At 38.3% G+C, this 23,456-nt stretch overlaps 1 protein-coding gene across 1 annotated transcript in view; it reads right to left on the bottom strand.

Moving 5' to 3' along the window:
• Polr3b (RNA polymerase III subunit B) overlaps positions 1–23,456 on the bottom strand; it is a 93,553-nt gene that overhangs the window by 32,943 nt on the left and 37,154 nt on the right. Inside the window, exons 13-20 of the mRNA XM_070014472.1 lie at positions 20,781–20,942; positions 17,308–17,508; positions 15,798–15,960; positions 14,611–14,764; positions 11,908–11,982; positions 11,148–11,246; positions 8,597–8,724; positions 39–248 (exon numbers count right to left, since the gene is read on the bottom strand). Coding sequence (XP_069870573.1) covers positions 39–248; positions 8,597–8,724; positions 11,148–11,246; positions 11,908–11,982; positions 14,611–14,764; positions 15,798–15,960; positions 17,308–17,508; positions 20,781–20,942 — 1,192 coding nt within the window. The remainder of the gene's footprint in view (positions 1–38; positions 249–8,596; positions 8,725–11,147; positions 11,247–11,907; positions 11,983–14,610; positions 14,765–15,797; positions 15,961–17,307; positions 17,509–20,780; positions 20,943–23,456) is intronic.

Here is a 23,456-nt window from a genome sequence, read left to right as displayed (position 1 = left end):
AACTACTTCTACAAACACAACTTGATATCAGAACTTACCTCTGTCCAAGGAAGCCTTGTTTAAAACAAGTGCATCTTCGATATCATAGCCACTGTAACTCATCACAGCAACTGTTGCATTCTGTCCAGCTGGCAATTTTTCAAACTCTATCAACTCAATGGTTTTTGTTTTAACCATGGGTTTTTGTGGATATGCTAGTAGATACATGAGAGTATCAATTCTATTTCGCTGGTTGTATCCAATGGTACCTTTATTAATAGTGAATAAAACAAAAACAAAACCAAAACTGTATTAAATAATTACTAGTCTTCAAGTCAAACATTTCAAAGGAAATAACTGCATGTGACTCATTTTTTGTGTGTATATTTGTACGCCTGTCCTGGGGCTTAAACTCAGGACCTTGGCACTGCTTCTGAGTTTCTTTTACTGAATGCTAGTGCTCTATCACCTGAGCCACAGTATCACTTCCAGCTTTTCTGAGTAGTTTATTTACGCTAAGAGTCTTATGAACTTTCTAGCCCGGGCTTCAAACCACAATCCTCAGATCTCAGCCTCTTGAGTAGTAGAATGACAGGCATGAATCATCAGCGCCTGGTGACTACTGACTTTTAAAAGCAATTTTTCTCACTGATGTTTACAAGTCTACAAAGAAGAAAAACTGTAACCAGAGTAACACCAATCTAAATATTTTTGACATTTGGACATATTTGGGGAATTTTAATCATTGGCCAATCTCATAAGTCATCAAGTTGGTAATTGGTTCTGTTCTACCTACTGAGGGATGAGAGATGACTCTGTAGTATCCATAGGCAAGGGGTCAACACAGGGTGACAGATACGCTTCATAAAGAAAAATCAACAATCATAAAGTTATAAGTGAAAAAGGGAGAAGAGAATGAAGAAACAGGGATTTGTTCATTTTTTAACCAATCATTTATTATGCAGTTAATGGACACCTGCTCTGTATCAAACAGGTAAACAGATAAAGGCTAGGTCTCTTCTCTAGGGAAGCTAGATACAGTCCAATAGGAATGGATTCTTCCTTCCTGAGTGATCTATCTGGCTGACCCTCTGGAAGTGGACAAAATGTTAACTCTTTCTTGTCCTCTTAGAAACATCCTGGGATTCACTGCCTGCTTCAAGAAAAAGTTTGCAGTCTCTTGGCTTGTAGAATTGATCCAACACAGAGACTTAGAAACTGGGAAACTCAGGCCTGCCCTGTTGTTAAAGTTGTGTGGAAACCACTGAGCCTCTCCAGCTTCCAGCTGTCTTTTCCCCATGAAGGGCAGAGGAGTTAAGAACAGATGTTAACGTTAGAAGGTCCCTCTTGCCCCAAAGCCTCCATAAGTGACATCTACACACATAAACCCTAGGGTGCTCATGGGCCAGATCATGGAGTTGCCAGAGGACCAGGAAATATCCACATTCAAGCCAGGCATTGGTGGCTCAAGCCTACTGTAATCCTGGCTACTCAGGAGGCTTAGTAGCAGTTTGAAGCCCATCAGGGAAGAAAAGTCCATAAGACTCCACCTCTAATTAACCAGCAAAATAAAACAAAAGCAAGGCAAAACAACCTGGGCTAGAGGCAGGGCTCAAGTAGCAGAGTGCCAGCCATAAGCAAGGAAGCCCAGTGAGAACATGAGGCCTTGAGTTCAACAAGAACAATAACAACAACAAAACAATTCTACATCTAGTTCTTTGAACTTCTCCTATATTCATGTTATCAAACCAATGGTGATCTCAATTTAGGACTCAAAATCAACAATTCAAGCAGCAAAAATAACATGGTGCACCTTAACAATTACTATTGAAAACAATAATAAAATCTGTATGATATACCCAGAGAAATTCTCCTAGTGTAGTACAATTTCATAATGCTCAATAAAGGTCAAATTAGAATCTCATTATAGTTCTTATAACTATGCATTTGTAGAAAATTGTATCAAGGTTTAGCTGAAAGACAATAGTCACACTGAACCTCAAGAAGTTTTTGTTGAGTCTGCACTATAAGCTGCCAACTAATTTATGCTATTTTAGTGCCAACTAATAAATGGGACAGGATACCTGACAATAGATCACTTACTGTTTTAGAAACAAGACTACTGCTGCTCAGATCATGGTAAAGTTCACTGACAACAAGTTTGTCCTTTTCCATGAAATCATTTAAAATTTATGTTGCGATTTCAGCTCCAATTGTGTACTTTACCCAGCTTGAGACTAGGGTTCAGGCAATGTCCCACCAGGCTGCCAAGCATGTCTTCTGAAACTTGAGACAAGCATTATCATGCAGCAGGGAAGCAGAAATGGCTGCACCTCTAAACAATGGCCAAAGAGGCAGGATCCTGCTATAAATTGTGCTGCCAGGCCCACAACATCATTCTTGGGCATTACAGCTGGCCACTGAATGGGGAAGAAGAAAACTGTTCAGCACATGTTTGGGTTTATTATCTCATCAGAAAAATTTCTATACAGACTTTTTAAAGAACTTGTCTTGTGGGACCATACATGTACATGCTTTCAAAGCAGCATAATAAGTGTGTACCTGAAAACATGATCTACGAACTACCATTTCTAAGACATAGAACTTTAAAATGCCATCAGACTCCCTCTTACTTTTTATTAAAAAACATGAATGTCTAACTAGCTATTTGGTATCTTTCTGAGAAAATGTCACAAGAAATCAACTAAGACTTGCCTTTGTGAAACACATGCCCTAAGTAGGAGGCTCTTACGATTTCCTGATTCCTTAGAAAGTGTAGTAGGTAATGCCCTAAAACAACTAATGAGAATATCTGTTGTCCCATTTTCTGTACTTAAGAGTCTCCAATGATTTATTTTTCTAATACCAGGGCATACTCTTACAAAGCCCTATTTTCTAAGTCACAAATCAGCAAAGCAAAGTAGGTTAAAGTAGTGAAGATGTACTTTTATTTAAAGTGGGATGACAAGTTATTAAGGCTCAAACAACTTAGAACATGCATACTTGAAAAAAGTTGCATTTTCCTTCCTTCCCTTCCTTGCTCTTCCCTCTTTCCCTCTCTTCTTCCCTCCTTCCTTCTCGTAATCCATAACCAATACAACAAATGTCCTCTATTTAACATGAACTGACAGAAGAGTGGCTCCAGTGGTAGAGTACTACTTAGCAATGGTAAAGTTCTGAGTTCAAGCCCCAGTAGTATTTTTTTTTAAAAAGCAAGTATATGAATTGATGAAAGTACACATATATACACACTCTTCTTTCTCTTTCTTACTTGTGTCACTAAGACTATGATCAAAATCAGACTATGCTGATAATCCCAAAAGATCTCTCCACCTGTCCTAGGCCCCAGTGACCAACTGATCTTTGTAACATTGTAGCTCAGTTTGCATTTTGTTGAGTGATATAGAGTCTTAGGATTATTCCTTTCACTTAGCATAATGATTCTGAGATTCACTCACTGGTGTACATCAAAGCTCATTCTATTGTATAAATACACAATTGTTTGTTGAGCCTTTTGGTAGGTCTGCATCCTCACTGACACTGATTGTGTCAGATTTTCAGTTGTAATCATTCCAATATGTGTGTAATAGCATCCCACAGCAGTTTAGTTTGCATTTACTGGCAACGAATACTGGTGAACAGTCTGGTATGCTTACTGGCCATTCCCATTACTTTACGAAGGGCTACATTTTGGTTTTGCTTTGCCCTTCTTTCACTTGTGTTGTCCTATTATCAAAGAATTCTTTGTTATACTAGATTCAAATCCTTTGTCAGATGTGTACTGAAAATACTTTTTTTTCTGCCCTATGGGCTGCATTTTCGATATTCTATACAGTGTCTTTCAAAGGGCACAGGTTTAATTGTGAGAAATTTCAACTTAATCTTTTCTTTATGCAATTACTACTTTTTGCATCCTAGCTAAGAAGTTTTAGCTTAACTTGGATCATGAAGATTTTCATTGAGCTCTTCTTCCTCTTCAAGTTTTATGACTTTAGCTTTTTACATTTATGGTTATGATCCACTTTGTGTTAATTTCAATTTGGCATGAGGTAAAAGTTAATGTTCATTTTTTTCCAATACAAATATACAAAAAATACAAAGATTTCATCTTTTTGAAGACTTTCTTTCCTCGATGAATTGCTGTGACATTTTCAATGAAAATCAATTACTCATAAATATGTGGATGTGTGGGTGTTTTCTGGACCTTTTTCTTTTTTAGGGAAGTAGAGATCAAACTCAGGTCCTTTCGATGTTAGGCAAGTACACTATCACTGAATTGCTACATCCCCAACCCCTTGACTCTACTGTCCTATTCACCTAGATGTCTTCCCTCTTACTGATATTATACATTATTCCTACAACTTACCCTTTGGCTCACAATTCTTGTAGAAAATCTGCTCTTATGATTTTTAATACATTCAGAAATTCACTCATCTTGAAAATTTCATTAAGTATTTATTATACTACTTACCAAGAAAGCACTATGCTAGCCCAAAGATAAGTGATAAGACAGACCATCCCTATCTTCAATGAGCTAGTAATGTATAGTCTAGCAAGAAAGGCAGCCCAACTATAATCCATGAAGTTAGGAAAGAGGAAAAGAAGTTCATTTTAGCTGATAAGAATTTTAGTAAGTTATATATGACATTATATTGAACATATGTGTGTGTGTATCCTTTTCAAAGTTATTCAACCAAACTAATTCAGCTTCCTTATCAGAAAAAAAAGTATTATATCTCATAGGATTATTACTGCAATTGAAAGAAGAAACTCAGATGCAAGAATTTGGGGGTCTGAGGGTGTAGCTCAGGGGTAAAGCCTATGCTAGTCATATATGAGGCCCTGGGTTCAATCCCCATTATCCCTATCCTAGTACCCCATCCCTCTAGAAAACTAGGGTATTTAGTAAGTGGCCACATTTACTGTGACAGTAACAATATTGGGAGTGCAGGAAATTATTCACCTATCACTCTGCAATGTCACCCACTGTACCTCCAACCAATCTACAAGATAAACTTCAGTTTACTTCCACAGTAATTCATTGCCATCATTCTAGTCTTACAAAATACCACAGAAACTTATACCTAAAATAGCTCAGCCAATAGCAGGATTGTAAAAAAAAAAAAAAAAAAAAAAAAAAAAAGACTGCCATGAATAGTTTGGTCAATACTTTTTTCATTCTTTTTTTTTTCTACATTCTTTACTCCCAAAGAATTAAACAGAAAGTGGAAATGAGGTATGGAAAGGAACCAATTCTTATCTCAATTTCCTATTTCCAGTATCTCTCTTTTTTTTTCGGGGGGGGGGGGGATGTGTCGGTCATGGGGCTTGAACTCAAGGGTCTGGTGCTGTCCCTGAGCTCTTTTGCTCAAGGCTAGTGCTCTACCACTTTGAGCCACAGCTCTACTTCCTCTCATTCTACTTTAAAGAACATAAGGGAAGAAACTATCTGCTTAGGAACAGAGTCTACTAAAAACAGAAACCGTGGTGTCATTAACTTCTGGTCAAGAAAAACAAAACCAAACCCCCAAAACAAGTCCTAGCAATTTGGAGTTGAAGACCGAAGGGTTGGGAAGAAACTGTGGTGGGGGCTGGGAGACTGCCTGATGCATATTCATTAACTGATAGTGACTGAGCAATCCTTTTCCCCAGAGGTCTGCCAGTTAATAAAATAAGCAGGATATGAAAGTATGACTTGTGTGAACTTATCCTCGGGGCCACTGAGTGTCCACACAATGCAGCTCCAGCATACAACCCGTGACCTGGAGACCTTGCCATGACCAGGTATCTACCTGACTACTGGCTGAACCATGTCACTACACACCAAGCGGCATGCATCAAAGAGAGGTTCTCAGTAGCACAAAGAGATGCTGTGCAAAAACTCAAACTTCATTAATAGCTTACAGTGTGTAAGATTTTAAAAACCTCCCCTGCTGGTGTTTTATGCTGGATTAGCTCTTTCTTATGTTACGAGGTAAGGCTTTCAGCTTCTGTGGTTTGTACTGTCTTGGTTCTTTGTAGTGACAGAAATGACTTACTGCTTCATTCTCTGGGGGAGGGTTGGCTGGTACTGAAGGGGTGAAGATTGGTATACAGCAAATTTTCCCAGTTGGCTGGAATGCTTGGTGAACCAATTCATTTTTGCGAATTTATTGTTCATTTCAACATAGACAGACAATAGAAATTAAAACATGACCTTAGAAAATCTGCCCTAGCACTGTGAGATTAAATAATCTTCAGTGATAGTGCTTACTGAAAATGGGACCGTGTGACTTAGTTATTGGCTGTCAGGGCAGCATGGAGTTAAAAGGTCCTACTTCAAGGGCTAGGTCCACTTTACAGACCTGGGTCTCTATGCTAGGTTTTCTCTCTCCACAGTCCTTTCCCCTTAGTGATTTTTCATATTGCATTGCTCAACGCTCAGGAAGCTATTCCAACGTGCCATGTGCCAACTTTAAATGTAGTTTCCTCCACGCTTTTCTTTCCAGTCAGGTGTTTTATAATAACGAACAGTCACAAAGGCAGTTTTTATTACTTAAGATATTCAGTGGCTTTTGTCTTGCAAGCGTCAGCAGTAACGTCAGAGGATTGTATCCAAGGAGCTAAATGTGCGGGACCCAGGGTCACAGCAGCTGAATACACCAACCTCAGAAAACACAGACAATGAATTGCAAATGACACTCACAACAAAACGAGGAAAAAAACCTTCACACAGAAAACTACAAAAGAACTCTACAGACACTGAATTGGCTTTCTGTACACACTGATCCTGCTTAACTGTGTGTGGCAACTAACCCACCACTTCAGATACTCAGAGCCACGAAATAAAGGTTGCTTTTTTTGGTACAGAAGGGAGTTATAAAAAATAAAACATATTTCTATATAGATATATATGTATTATTTCTTTCCTTTAAGCCTACTATTTATTTCTTTTAAAAAAGAAAAGCTTCACTAAGTGGAGCCAGTGGCACTTCTTCTGTTTTAATCTTCAAACACATAAAGAGTGGCATTAGCGATGAAGCGATTAGTCTTCTGTTAATTCTGCTGAAGGTTCTACACAAAAGGTGTATTGTTTCAGCTGGGATTCACATCAGGAAACAAAATGCTTTGGTAAAGCCAATAGAAGTGATAGCCCTTTCAGGACGAGCAGGGTTCAGTACTGTATATCTCAACTTGTTAGCTAGAAGCACAAACAGGACATCGACCCATGCTACTGCTGAGGATGAATGGGAGAGACAAAATTGATGAGAGCCGCTTAGATTTTCCCACTGGGAATTATTCCCAACTGTCCCGGCTTTACATCATTCAGGTAAATGGTAGCAAGACAACATGCTTTTAAAAATTTCTTCTAGATAGCCAAAGGGCAACATAAAAACTTGAGAAGAAATGCACATGCTCTCTCCCCAGGGAAGAAGTAGGATTCCTGAATGTTGTGCCCTGACCAGGTGCAGCCCAACTGCATTCTGGTTGTCACTGAAAGGCAAGGCAAAAACCTTCCTCTCTGCAGCTTCACAACTTCTCTATGAAGCTCCTAGTGGCGCTTAAAACTAGACATGACAGGTTATATCTATGTTGCAGGCATAAGTGAAAAGAAAATGTGTTAAGTTTACAAGGACTTAAATGATTTAAGATAAACAAAATGCGCCTTGGAGTTGGGAACAGACAAAAACTCTCTCTGTATTACCTTTAAAGAAAACTCAATCTTTTCCACCTATAGCACTTCTGTTCTGCATCACTAAGGATATCCTGTTTATTCTAGAGAGCACCCAAAGTAGAGACCTGCCCAGAAAACACTTGCTTAAACCTCTGTTGTGCTTCTGCTTTCAGGCTCGACCACAGTGTCTAATGGACAGTCGTGCTCAATAAATATTATAAGTAGGTTGGGTGAAATGATAAACTCATTGACAGACAGGTGAAAGGGAAGACAAAAAAGAAAGAAGATGAACTAAGAAGCTAGTATAACAAGTGTTAGGAGGTACACTAGCAGCCACAAGTATATAACAAGTTCAGTGACACTCAGGCAGACAACCCCATGGGACATTCTACTGTACAATGTACAGAAAGATCTGTTTCTTCCTCTTCCATCAACTTGAGTTTTTGTTCTTTTTTCCATCTCTCCTGGTTAATCACTTACACTTTACCTATAAAGGACTTTGTTTTTATTCTCTCATTATTCTGTGACATTTTTGTCACTTTCTTTAGTTAAGGGAACAAGTGGAGAGAGATCTGCATTTCTATTTAAGTGGTTCACAGGGCAAAGCCCTGAACTCCGCAGGGGACCCTGAGCTAGACGATGCTCAGGCATCACTGTTACCTGATTGACCCAAACATGGAACACCAGTGAAAAGATTTAACAGCTTTCTGCAAACATTTTGAACCCAGTTTGAGAAAGAAATCTTACCCACGGGCTGGGAAGGTGGCTCAGTGGTAGGGTGCTTGCCTTGGATGCATGAGGCCTTGGGTTCGATTCCTCAGCACCACATAAGCAGAAAAATCCGGAAGTGGCGCTGTGGCTCAAGTGGTAGAGCGTTAGCCTTGAGCTGAAGAGCTGAGGGACAGCGCCCAGGCCCAGAGTTCAGGCCCCACGACTGGCAAAAAAAAAAAGAAGAAATCTTACCCATAGCTTGTTTGCCCATGGCACACTGATAGGTGTTTCTTGGGGACTGGTTATGATGAGGGTATGGGATCAGGCCAGCACAGACACCAAGAAGAGTGAAGGGTTCAATCTCCAAGTGGGTAGTATCTCTAGAAAGTTAATGAAAAATTAGGTATCTTAAATATCAAGTTTCTTAACAGGAATGAAAAAATATTACTACGTCCCCAAGGGGCAAATCAACCTCAATGCCAATAAAAGTGATCTGATAATGTTTAAATAAAATATAAAAAAGCATGAAAATTCAAAAAAACAATGTTAGAAAATTTACTAGTGACAAGCACAAGAGAAAGGAAACTGTAGAACTGCTTTTTGTAGAAAATGAAGAATTATAATAATGTGCTATTATTAATATATTACTATACAGAACACAGAAATGCAGTATTAATTTCCACATGGATGAGTAGCCTGCTGTTCCTTATTCTCCCAACTTACATCAATGTGAAGACTGTATTGTCATGTTAGAATAGAACTCCTCTATGAACTTATGAGGGCTAATGGGAACCAACATGGTACCCACTGGCTGACAATGGTTGCTGAGCATTTGAAACATTAGGCAACTAGGACTGAAGAGCTCAATTTTTATTTTACAATTTAAAAGTCAAGTCTAAAGTAAGTAACTGTTACTGAAAATGTTTAAAAATTCATTATAATAGAATCAATTTGTATTTTTCAACTATAAGTTTATAAAATCAGATTTGAGTTATTTCTAATGAAATTAGGCTTTCAAAATGAGATGTGTTATAAGTGTATTACTAGATTTTGAAGACAAGTAGTAGAAAAAGAAGTAAAATAGCTAGCTACTCAGGAGGCTGAGATCTGAGAGTCACAGTTCAAACTCAGCCCAAGCAGGAAAATCTGTGAGACTACAATCTCCAGTTAACCACTAGAAAACTGGAAGTGCAGCAGTGGCTCAAAGTGGTAGAGCACTAGCCTTGAGAAAAGAGCTCAGGGACAGCACCCAGGCCCTAGGTTCAAGTCCCGTAACCAACAATAATAACAAAAAAGTAGACTATTTCTATGTTTTTATGTTCATTTTACATTGACATAATATTTGGACATGGTGGGCTAAATAAAATATTATTAACCTTACCTGTGACTTTTTACATTTTTTATGTGGCTACTAGGAAATTTGAACTTACACTTGTGGTATGTACTATATTTTTATTAGATAGGTATTAGCACCTTAGTTACTTCTATGTTTTTAAAGAAAACAGTTTTGTCTATATAATAAAGCAAATGAGAAGCTTTAATGGGAAAAAGCAGCCAGGTTATTTCTAGGTATTACAATAGATAATATATTCCAGATCTGTGGTCTCTGGTAATTCTTCCTTCCAAGTGTTTATAAAGTGGAACCTTAATAACTTTAAGTGTATTTTAGTACTTGTAGAGAAATAATTTATAAGAGACCAGGTCCCAACCCTCCATAGAAATCTGCTGCAACGTACCTGGTAACAGATCTCTTGTTCATGAATTTATTCATCTATTTTTTCCAATACATGTATTGAATTATATCCCTAATTTAGTGACATAGGTCCTGGAAGAACATCAATTTCCTTAGTACCTAGCAGAATCCCAATCCTCTTAAGATACCTATGTCTTTGTCAGCAGGAAAGGGTTCTAACTTTTATTGTTGTTTTTTAAAAAGCAACAACTTGAAACTGTATTTTACAGGCTAGAATGAAACTGTATTTTACAGGCTAGAATGAAACAACATTTGTTTTAAGTATACTGTTCTGTTTACATACTAGCCAGGTTGATATTTTCCAGATAAATGAAAACCACTTTATAAAATATAAAGATTGAGGTAATTTGAAAAGAATGAAGGGAAGCATCATACTGTTTTTTCCCTTTTTGTTGTGACAGTAACATATATAAGATCACATAATGTCTAAGTTCAGAGATTCACAATTTTAAGGAATAAAAGTTTTATCTAAAAGCAGTGCTTACCAAATTATAATATAAATATAGTGACATATTTCATTTTGTAGCAGAAAACATTCTAATCTTACTCAAGTGGTGCATTATTTATATGTACAACAAAGCAAAATAGAAAGACATCCTCTAGTATACTGAAAATGGACCCTAGATGGCTCTTAAAACATCACTGCTCTAGAAGGAATATTATGAACACATTACCATTTCAAGTTTACATTGCATATAAGCTTAGAGACATCTTTACAACATACTGTATTGTAATTCCTGCACTGACAATAAGAACTGTCCCATGACAAAATCTTCTCTAGAAGAGATGGAACACATTTTGGATCAATGATTGGTTCAAAAATTTTTTTTAACACTAACTGGATATTAAAACCAAAGAAGCAATTTCTCCTAAAAATGTACACTAGTATCACAAATAGGAAGAATAACTGAATCAAAGATGGCTTGCTTGCAGCTTTGAATACTTTTAATTCTTATTTCACCTTTGTAACAGTTCTTATTGGACATGACTGAAGAACTGAGGAGGATGGTTGAGACAGTTGGTACAGGTAGAGCAGGCTTTGCTACTTACTTATTAATTGTGTGTTCATAAAGAGCGATGTTACAGTCATTTTCTTCATTCACATCTAAATATTCAACCAGACTTTCATGTAAGAAATCTTCAAAATTCCTGGGAATATGTTGTTAAAGAGGCATTGTTAAAAGCATTTTACTGCAATATCACATATAATAACACACAAAAAAACCCTGTCTTTCATTTAGGCCCAAAGCACTTTTGTCTCCCAAAATATTAATTAATTGGATATTTGAAACATACTCTTGGATTATAGTGTGATCATACATCACTGAAACAAAAGCCTAAAAGTCTGTGCTTCTTGTCCATCTGTTCTCCAGTTTTTAAAAAAATCCATTACTTTAAAGCTGGAGGTGTGGCTCAAGTAGTAGAATGCCTGCCTAGCAAGCATGAGGCTCTGAGTTGAGGCCAGTATACCAGTATATCAATAAAACACAAGAATAAAATAAAGAGAAACTCAAAATGTCTACATCAACATATTACTGTGAGTTCTTTTCTTACTAGAAACACTTAATAGTGCAGTGAGTTATGCCAAGACACTGTAAGCCTCATGATCGAATGCAATAAACACTTCACCATGGCCAAGGAACTTCACATGGAGAATGCTTATAGGCTGATGTATTTGGTGGAGAGGAATTAAGAGACTAAGATGACAGTATACTTTTCTTACAAAGAGCAGATTAAATAATGTCATGTAAGATGATTAAAGAATGAGTATATTTAAGGAGATTGGTAATTTTTACTTTTGGCTGTTTACCTGTACCCCTGAGCCAATTCTTCCATATGTTTATTAGTGACTGCTGGCTTCTGATTCTTAACAATTATGTAAGGTCTACAATGAAAAACAAAACACAAAAGCAAAGTAATAGTTATGATTCAGAAGAATTATGTCTGACTGTTTATGCTTACCACAGCAGAATGAGAGAAGATATAGATAATACACTCATTCCTAATTTCTTGTAGACACTGGGTACTTTTTGCATGTATGTATAGGCACATAGGGACCTAACCTCTGCTTCTCATGCACACTTACAAGTTCATGTACATGTGAGCATATACATTCATAAACATGTACATATATGGTACTTCCTTCAAGTTTCCTAGGAAACATTTGGTTTTAAATGAAAAAGCAGCATCAAGATGATGCTCAATAAAGTCTGAAGAGAAATGAAGCTTTTACATAGTATTTAAACAAAACTGTAAAGGTGTCATTCACTCCAGAAGCATCTCCTGAGGGTCCACGGCAGAGCATCTGGTCTATATTAGTCTCCCTTTATCTATAGCCTCTCTAGTTTTGCTTTTACTGATTTCAGTTACAGAAGGTCCATGGTGGTTTGGAAATATTAAGTGGAAAACTACAGAAATAATTCTATCCTCTCACTCCATTCTGCCTAGGATGTGATGTTCCTTTGTCTAATGAGCCCACATGACACTGTCCATTACTCATTTATAGCAGTCTCAGTTATCAGATCAAAACTATCTCAGCATGCATAAGATTTAGAACAATATGTGGTTTCCAGGCATCCACTGAAGGCCCTAGAATGCATTTCATACAGGTAACAAGTACCTGATATAATACCTAAGGAGTCTGCTGGCAAAGAAGCCTTGTCACTGAGGAAAACAGGATCAACAGAAGACCTAATGAACAGCCAGATATTGAGGGTGGTTTGATTATAAAGGTCACTCAGCTAAACTAACAGGTTAAAGTGACACTTGACCAAAAAGAGTGATATACGATTGCAGACAACAGCTTCCCTGCTTTCTGATTTCTAGCAATTTCTCAGGTGGAAGGTAGAATGAGTACTCTGCAGATTAACCTGTAACTGTCAATGGTGATTTGCTTCTGAGCTCTTCACCACCACAAGGAAACACCCACACAAAGGATGGCATGCAGCACGGAAACGTCAAGGGCTGTTGCTATTTGGATAAGCAGCTCTTACAGAGGGAAGCAAGTAGCCAACAGACACTTGTGCACTTACCCTGCAGCCCAAATAACTCTCTGTGAGGACTACTGAGCAGTTTTAAGCACCAAAAAGAGAGCAGCCCAATCACAAAGTTACTAAAAAGTGAACAGGGTAGCTGTTCATGGATACCCACGGCACCCTGAAAGCCTGGCTGTGCTTGGTAGGGAAAGGAGAGTTGACAGTACACTCTACTGGAGAGCTGCTAGAGTTCAGGCTGAAACTCGGAGACAGGAGCAGGAAGGAGAAGTGCTGTCACCTCACTAAGTTCTAGTCTTTCTGGCAAATCTATGGCCTGTCATTACAAAATTACTTCTAAAAAAGTTTCCTTTCAGAATATGCCTGAATGTATTGCATGCAAGAGACAAGTGCTGGGAAAAGAATAATCTAGAATCTGTCAGTTTCATAATTAGGTCATATTGTTAATAGCTATTAAAAAAAAGCACTTACTTTGGCCAAAACCCTCTGAGTGCGTACCATATCCTGCCACTTCTCAGAACAAACATAGGTAGACTTTATCACTTACATTTTTACAGTTAAGAAAACCAAGGCTCAGAAGCAACTTATACAATGTATTAGGTCAGAAAGTGGCAAGTTGGAGTTCAAAGACAGATACATCATTTCCAGGTATACCATCAGAGAAACCAGTTCTGTCTACTTTAAGCAAAACTGGAATTTACTGGAAACATTCAGAATTTACTAAAAGGATAAAGAATCAAAGAAAATGAGGATGTGTTCAGGCATAGAAAAAACACTAACTAAAGTAGTTACAAAGACCCTGAAGTAAAGTAAGGGGCAGTCTTAAAAGTTTAGCAGCATCCCTGAATGTCCCCCTAAAGGAGTAGACACTATGTCATATTTGTTTCTGTACCTCAAGATGCTGGACAGAATTTGTGCATAAAGTCCTTAATAAATGCTCCCTGAATGAACAAAAGTAACCCACTTTTCTACTGGGTCTAATGCTATTCTTTTTTCTTCATGCCTCTACATTTTCATTATTGCCTTTCCCAGCTATTCTCCTTTTCCTCTGTACCCAAGTACTACTGTAGCCATAAAATACAGTAGGTTTACTCATGATTGTTAGAATCAAGGGAGTTCTATAAACTTGTAAGTAAAAACCCAACGGTGCCACCCTCTAGCTCTAGATATAAACTTAGGGAATCTCAGTTTTCTTGTTTATTAAATGAAAACCATCTCATATCATGGGGCTGAATGTAGTTAAAGCCTTACTCATATAGACCACAATTAAAATAAAAGTGACTAGCATTAGTTACTAAAAGAGCTGACCATTACTAACTAGTAAATATTTTTGCCTCTCCCATAGGACTGAGGTCTCTGAGGGCAGCTTCTTTCTTCTACAAACTTTGGACCTTCCTTTGTCTCCTATCAATCTTTGAAATCTCATAATAGTGAAAAAGGTTAAAGCAGCTTAATAAAAATGAGCCTATTTCTTTCAACAGTTTATAGAAAGACACTTGAATTCCTTTAAGCAAATATACCTGCACAGCCTTCCTCCATCAGAGGAAATATAAACACACCGGTCTGTCAGATTTGTTGAGATGGAAACAAATTCATTGATATATCCTGCTCTTCGCATCAGTCGAAATGTATTCACTAGCTTTTTATGGTCCCGAATGACACCCAGGATGTTACCTAAGTAAAAGGAAATAAGACAAAGTAAGACAGAAATAGATGCAATGTGATTTCAAATCACCTGAGTGATAAAATCTGATTTATCCATACAGTGAAGACACTAAGGTGCAATGAGTGGTTGTTTGGACATACTATGTATTAACATTGTGGCCATAGGAAGAGACATGGTGTGGTCGTGGACAGATTGAGGTCTATACTACCACCACTCACTGGCTAAGGAATTCTGGGAATATTAGCTTTCCTTTCCTCAGCTGTCAGCACAGTGCTATAGGCATGAGCTTGGGATCTGAACCCTGGCCCTCCCACGGCATGTAAGTGGTGCAGATGTCATGAATTGATCTATATGACCTGCTAAGAACAACCCCTGCCTTATAGCTACTCCATGCTGTGTGGTTACCATCAGTGAGCTGAGGAAACTGAGCTTTCTTTCCCTCCCAGGGATAGTGTGAGCTACAGAGAAGTGTGGAATGAGAGTGCAGAGTCAGCATCCACTCTGGTCAGCCCTAGGCAAGGCAGGCAGTTCACAGACCCTTTCCCACCAGCCAGCTCACACTGTAAAGGGTTAGTGGACCCTGGGCTGGGAGGAATGGGGGGAGTGGGGGACTAAAAGATGCATTAACTAAGCAGCATGGGATAAGCACATCAAATGAGTACAGAGACTATACCAAGTCAGTAAGAGAAAAGGATGGAGAAACTGATGCCACCTTCCTTACGGAGACAGGGATAATGAAAGAAGCAACTGAAGTATAAGCCATTGGAAGGGGTCCTGGCCACAGCTGCTCATATACCCCTCATCATGACTGCACAGGATCACTGCATTCTAGGGTGATTTCATCATGTCTGCAGAATAACTCATCTATTTAACTTGCTCTGAACGATACTACGTGAAACTTTATTCTCCCTTGGCAGCCATTAGGGTAATTCTGGGCCCAGAATTAAAGGTATGCTTGTGCTTTAAATAGAAAGAAGTAATGGATTTTCTCTCAACTCCCAACAGGTTGTTTTAGAATGAATGTCTCTATAGGATACTTACCATTAAGGAAGACCAGAAACACATTTGGGTAAGAAAGTTCTTCCCCACATAGTAAATTTACATCTTCTACTCCCAGGTTACTAGCTAGCTTAACAATAGGTCCATCTTCCATGTCAGTTGTGATGTGTGTCATAAGGGCCAAGTTTTTAACCAAACCACAGGCCTAAAAAGAAAAAAATTATAACATGGTGATTTCTAAAATAAACATTAATAATGCAAAGTATAATCTGTGTCTGAAAAATACCTTTACCACTTTGCTGTTGGCAATAAAAAGTAGTACACAAGGCAATTCACAGGAAAGCCTTTAAAACACACACGTACATGCACATGCATGCACACGCACACACACCCTCTTTTAACCCAGAAATGTGTCTTAAGAAGAATGTAAAATAGATCCAGTCACAGAAATACTCAACACAGTACTGCTTGTAATTATAAATAATGATGACCACACGTTAACTGTGCAAACTGGTATTAGCAGACAATGGAACATCACAATTGTTTTCTTGATAATGGGGAAAATGGTAGAGAAAGATAGGGATAACTGTGGCTACGTGAACACATAAAACTTCTGGCTGGAAATGGAGACAGTTTATAAAATAGCCAGCCAGAACACTGAAACTTCTTAGTATGAAAGGCAAAGAAAGAATAAAGGATTAGAGGTAAGAGAGACCACCGGTGATCAAGCAGTACTTGATGCTGGATCAGAAAGGCCATGCTGAGATACATAGATGACCCTTTGCTTGAAGGAACAGAATCAAGTGACACTAAGAATGACTACATCCAAGAGAAGGAGCCACCCAGGGAATAACAGGGGCTACAAAAGTAAATCTAGGTAAATCCTGGGTTGAGTTGGAACAATGGTTTTTGCTTCCTATGTAAGTCATAACTACTTTATCTTGGACTGTAGGTACCTAGTTGGCTACAACTAAATACATGAGGTCCTCTAAGCACTCTTACTCTTGGGAGCATCAAAGGTGATGGGTCTCCCGGTTGTCTATACTCTTATCCCTTTTTCACTGCCTGGTTTCATTCTTGGGATAAACTAAGATAAGCATGGAAATGGTACATGCCTCTCTTTATGTAAGATACGAATCAGATGCTTCTTCAGGTTGAAGGTTTTAGAATGAGGGGCTGAGAATATGGCTTAGTGGTAGAGTGCTTGCCTAGCATGCATGAATCCCTGGGTTTGATTCCTCGGTACCACTAAACAGAAAAAGCTGGAAGTGGTGCTGTGGCTCAAATGGTAGAATGCTAGTCTTGAGCAAAGGAAGCTCAGGGACAGTGCCCAGGCCCTGAGTTCAAGACCCGGGATTGACAAAAAAAAAAAAAAGATTTTAGAATGGTAACGATGTAATCTTGACAAGTTGCATTAACATTTCTTGCCAAATAAGTGGCTAATCAAAACAGAAGATATGCAGAGGGGGCTGGAACAGAAGCAGAATATCAAGAGTTTGATATCCCAACAGATATGACCCCTGACCCCACAGAAACTTGCTGGGTACTTTACCTCTCCTTCAGGTGTATCAGAAGGACAGAGCATCCCCCACTGAGATGGCTGGAGGGAGCGAGGACCACTCACTTTTCTTGTTTTTTCAAACTGGGAAGAGATTCTTGTCATCATGCCCAGAGCGGATATATAGGACAAGCGGGACAGCACCTGGGTCACACCCTGGCGGTCCATTTTAAATCTCTTTAGAGACCAATTTCCCTGCAGAGAGATGAATGATAGAAGACCCTTAACCCTTTCATCTGCTGCCGAACCTGAGGAGTCAATCTGAGAAGTTCACCATTGGAATTGATGATTCATTACAAAATTGTAGCCATGATAGACATTCAGTAAATAAGTCAAAACTGCGGGATCACTTGCAGGGATGTTCTGGGAATATACGAAATCAGAACAATGTTTGGAAATTATCTCAGCATGCTTCAGTTCATCAACCATCTCATACCAGAGCAGCCATCGAACTCATTCCATACTGAATAAGTCAGTTTAACCCAACACTAGCTTTTTCCACACACATTAAAGGTAAAACAAGTTTTGAGTTCAAAGAGATAATCTAATATTGGGATGTGGATATCTTCCAAAGTTAGTCTTAGAGACAAATATAGCACAACAAAGGCAACTCTGAGAGTAGTTATTAGGGATAATGAATAAACTATAGGTTTCTGTTTCTTTTTGCAGTACTTAGGGCTTTGTGCACACTACCCAGATACTTTATGATTTGAGCCATAACTTCTAGTCCTTTTGCTTTTCTTAGTTTGTTTTTCAGACGTGGTCTCATACTGAATTTGTACAGTTTTGTGCTACCAAGTCTGATGCCAAACTATGTCTTAGTCAATGCCTAGGAAATCTAAAATGTGTGTGTATCTTTTATATATATATATGTGTATATATACACTATAGATGTGTATATATACACACACACATATATATATATTCATATTAAGAAATAAGCTGGCACTGGTGGCTAATGCCATTAATTCTAGCTACGGGAGAGGCTCAGATTGGGAGACCTTGGTTCAAAGGCCAGCCTGGACAGAAAAAATTCTTGAGGCTCTTTCTCAATTAGAACTAGGCCTAGCAGTGTGCACTTGTTATCCAAGCAACAGGAAGGCGGATCGCAGCCCAGGCATGCACTTAGGCAGGAAGTGAGACTTTATTTCAAAAATAGCCAGTGCAAAAAATGGCACTGTTGGCTCATGCTTGTAATCCTAGCCACACTGGCCAGAAACATTCTAGATCTCTTCTCAATCAACAGTGGGGTCCAGTAGCACACATGTACCTCCTAAACTGTGTGGTAGACTGAGATTGGGAAGATCATGGTATGGCAGGAAACCAGCACACCAATTTTTGTGTTGAGATGCCTCTTGAACTTTTAGTTTGAGCTAACTAACCTCAAATCAATGATATTTCCCATCTCTACCTCCCAAGAAGTTAAGAATGCAGGTGCAGAACACTATGCTGGCTGTAAATAATATTATTTGATGGTTGTATTAGTTGTGCATATGAAATAATTTTCCCCCAAACACAAATTCAGGGAAACATGCACTGAAACAGAATAGTAGAAAATAAAAGGTAAAACAATAACAACAACAACAAAACCAGTAGGATCAATTCTTTCTGATTTAAAAGAGAAATCTGCATCTTCTTGTCTCCTTTAAGAACCTGATGAAAGCTATGAGTATTTTACTGAGGAAAATGTTCAGAGAACCATGAATGCAGATTTTATATTCAATTTCAGGAGAAGATTCACAAATACCAGCTTTAAAATCCCTATGGTAGGAACGGTGAAATGTGTCTGAGAGCATCCTCAGAAATGATACAAGTTTTATACTTACAACCAATTATACTTATTACACTACAGTAAGATCACTTGGGAACCTTGCATCTTCTGCAATATAGAAAACAGCTAAAGTTTAGGAAGAAATTTTATCCATCACTAAGCAAAGAAACAGGGCAAACACATGTATACCACAAATTTACTTCTTGTACTGCTCACTGAACTCCTTTCAACCTTGGAATGAGAATGACTGTAGAACCTGACTTCTACCCAGAGAGTAAGGGTAAATAAGGTAAATAAATACTGGGCACAGAGCTAAAATAAGGCAATAACTGCTGGAAAACAGGAAATAGGTGGGGGCTGAAGCCAACACATTCAGCAGAGAACTTGTTCTAGTATTCTGCAGGAGTATTACCAAGGGGAGAGGAGAAAAACAGATGAATCGTCTAAGTCTAAATCTCAAAGAAAACCAATTTGGTGAAACCTTTCTATTAGTGGCAGTAAATCCTAGAATTTTAAAGGTTGCTCTTTTCCTGGTCACTTTCAGATAGGGACATGCCAGCCAGAAGGCCTAGCACTGATTTCTCTAAGCAGTCCCACTGGGAAGGCAAAGCAATGTCACCTCAGGGGGAAAAGAACTACCACAAATAGCTCTTATGACCTAAAGAGAATGAATCAGGATGCAAGGACTATGTTCAAGCTCTCCGAGGCTTTCTCACATTCTGGGATATCTTTCTTCAAATGAGTCTGGGCCACAGGAGTTTGGCACGTGCACCAGCCAGGGTAAACCTCCACTTGGTCATTGCTCTCTCTGCAAGAGCTGCTCGCATAGACCCCATGTAAACCTCTGAAGTCAACTATGGCGGCAAGCCCACACTACCCTTCATTGTTTAGGGAACCATGGTGGTCTACACTATTCTTTGTTGGGGCAAGGTGCCATCCATAAACCTAATTGTGTGTCTGGCATATAAAACGTGAAACAGACTTCATCTGATAGACCTATAGTTGCTATGTTTTAAGAAAGGGAGAAAAACCCTATCTGATAAACTTTCATGAATAGCTCAAGGCCCTGAATACACAGCAGCTGCCGAGGGCTGAATTCATCACTCAGGGAAGAACAGCTGATAGGCCTTTGGAGAACAGAAACCTTCTGTGAAATAAAACACTTTTGTATTCTTTTGGACAAAAGTATCCAATTAATAAGCCTGACTGAAATATGTCAACTTTATTAAAGGAAAAAATGGAGATAAGTACCTTTTAAAAGAACAGCTATTAATAGCTGTTAGACTAAAACATGTATTTCCCTCAATGCAAGTGTATCTACTGTTACTGTCTTAGTGCTTCATAGAACAGGAATGCAAAGTTGGCAGGAAAACTGTACAGTTTCCTTTCCCGTAGAAAATACCTCCATGACCCCCAGGGGATGTCTGAAACCACAGAAAGCATAGAACCTGGTACATCTTACTGTTTTTCCTATACTACATAGCTATGAAAAAGTTTAACTTATAAATTAGGCACAGTAGGAGGTTAATAACAATAATAATAAAAGAGGAAAATTACTGTTTGTCAAGCAGAAAATTTGTGATTTGCATATATTGTTTTTTATTTTTAAAAACCTGGATTCTCAGTCTTTCACATTTCCCTTTTACTGAACAGATTCCCAACTTGAAGAGTTCTGAAAGAAAGGCTAGAGACTCACAGTAGAAATGGCATTCACCATGCCATTGGTGATCTGGTCTTGGCGCATGTGCTTCACCACGTCAAACTGGGCTGCTCTTTGTTTAGGAATCACCTGGTCTGCAATCTTCTTCATCTCAGAATTAAATTTTTTGAACAAATCTTCAAAAAGGAGAGATAAAAGCTAAAAAAAACAAAAAACAGAAAAAGTATGTGATCTTTCCAATGGCATTACAGACTAATTTGATATGTTTTGTTCTTGACTACAGCTTTAACAAATACAAATAAAAACAAAAAAGAAAGAACCTTAAATTAAAGAAAATATATGGGAAAAGTCAGTTTGATAAATATGCGTAGAATTTTCTGTGTGTGCTGGGTCCTGGAACCAAAAGCAAATGTGATGATGTATTAAAGCATTTAATTCATATTTTCACATTTCACAGGCCAGTAACCAAATTTTTAGTGTTACAAATAAATATACTAAAATGAGGAGAAAAAAGGGAGAGAGGGAAGGAGAGAGTGATAAAGGGTTGTGTATCAATACATACGCATATGTGGTATCAAAATCAAACTCCTTTGTACAACTAATTAAATCTACTAAAATATGGTGAAAATAATATAAAAAGAGAATTATGCAGCAGTGGTACTCAAGAGACACTATGTTAAAAATGAATTATAAAACTTGTAGGTTGAGCCAGACGCTGGTGACTCACGCCTGTAATCCTAACTACTCAGGAGGCTGAGATCTGAGGATCACGATTCAAAGCTAGCCTGGGCAGGAAAGTCCATGAGATTCTTATCTCCAATAAACCACTTGAAAACCAGAAGTGGCGCTGTGACTCAAGTGGTAGAGTATTCACCTTGAGCTGAAGAGCACAGGAACAGCGCCCAAGCTCAGAGTTCAAGCCCCATGTCTGACCAAAACAAAAAAAAGAAAAAAACAAACAAACTTGTGGGTTGGATGGGAGGGAAAAACAGAGAGTAAAGGGGTGACAGGGTGACACTGTCCAAAAAGAAATGTACTCTTTACCTGACATATAATTGTAGCCCTATTGTACATTACCTTTATAATAACAATAAAAAAGGGAATTAGCAAGGAACAGACCAAGGACACTAATGATATGGTACCATCTGAGTAGGCTAGCTGGTACTGCCACTGAGAAGCCAGTTTGCATTGTCCATCTATCCCTTATGTGCCAGGAGCTCTTCCCCTTAAGAATCTCCCAGAGGCTCTCAGTCTTTAGCAGGTACAGTTACACCCTGAGGTCTATTAAAACACAACTTGCTGATCCCAGCAGCAATAGAATACAGTTAAAAAAAAAAAATTATAGGAGAAGCCAGGTTGCTGGTAGGAGGAGGCATTTGAGAATCAGTGTCCCATGGAAATTTGCATTAGGACATAGGTATAATTTATTTGTAGCAGCTAAGAAGTATAAACTATACAAACTATATTTTGACAAACTAGGTACACACATAATAAGATACTAATGACCAGTTGAAAGGAACAAAAAAATAATCGCAAAGCCACCGCCAGTTCTTAACAACATGATACTGAGTGAAAGAGATCAGACACAAGAGAATTTATATGGCATCATTCCTTTTACATGAGATTCTCAGCACAACTAAACTGTGTGGTTTAGTTAGGCATGATTAGACAAGGAGAAGCAAGGATACAAATGCCATGAATGAAGAAATGAGTTAAAATTCCAAGGACTTGTGAGTAGTATACCATGAGAGCCCTAGACACAAGGGAGTCCACCCAGACTCACAAGTCCTTTTCTGAAGAATGTTCCTACAAGGCTGGAGCAGTGCAGAGACCTGAACAAGCTAGACTCCTTTGTAGGAACAAAAGCAACCAAACTCTAATCTACTTCCTGGACTTTCTCACACATGAAGTAAAACCTTTAAGGGGCTGCAGAAGGGTCAGGAAACCCTCCTCCTAGCAAAGTTCTGCAGGCTCCTAACAAGAAACAACAGTGTACAGCTGGACAGGGGCCAGCAAATCCTTTGGCCAGTGATTCCAATACAAAGCCAGAGGAAAGAGGTGGGGAGCAAAACCGTCTTTCCCTGGGGGAGGAACAGGAAAACTACTTGGGCCAAAGATCCTACACTGATACACAGCAGGGGCTGGAGCCCACAGGGAAGGGGCAGGAACCCCAAAAGCTGTCCTTTGAAAAACTGGGGAAAAAGGGAAAATGTTCATTCTCACCACTTTTATTAAACACTGTAGGAGATGTAGCAAGAAAAAGGAATGAAAGATACAAAATTATATTTACTTGAAGATAACATGACTACCCAAATAGAAGAATTCCAAAAAATCTAAAAGGAACGCTCCTAGAAACAAGAAATGAGTTTAACAAGCATACATGACACAAGCAAGCAAAAAGCAAGTGTCTGTAAAGCATTATTACAAGAAGTTTATGTAAATCTCAGTAGAAATACTATTTAGAATCAGTTCTCTCCAGAGTGATCTAGCAATACAAATGCAATCTCAATCAAAGGCCAGTAAACATTATTTAACTTATTTATGTATTTACTTATCCATCCATTCATTCAATTGTAAAAAATAATTCTAATGTAAGTAAAAATGTTAAAAAATCCATTTATAAGGATTCTCAAGAAAACAACAGCAACAATTTTCTTTCTTTTTGCCTAGTTATCTCGAGGAAACCCTAAAAGTAACATTATTTTTAAAAAA

Source organism: Dipodomys merriami, unplaced genomic scaffold, assembly GCF_024711535.1.
Source record: "Dipodomys merriami isolate MVZ:Mamm:240054 unplaced genomic scaffold, mDipMer1.0.p SCAF_97, whole genome shotgun sequence".
In the NCBI taxonomy this organism is placed as follows: Eukaryota; Metazoa; Chordata; class Mammalia; order Rodentia; family Heteromyidae; genus Dipodomys; species Dipodomys merriami.
The sequence above is the reverse complement of the archived record's forward strand: the minus strand, read 5'-3'. Positions and strand labels throughout refer to the sequence as shown.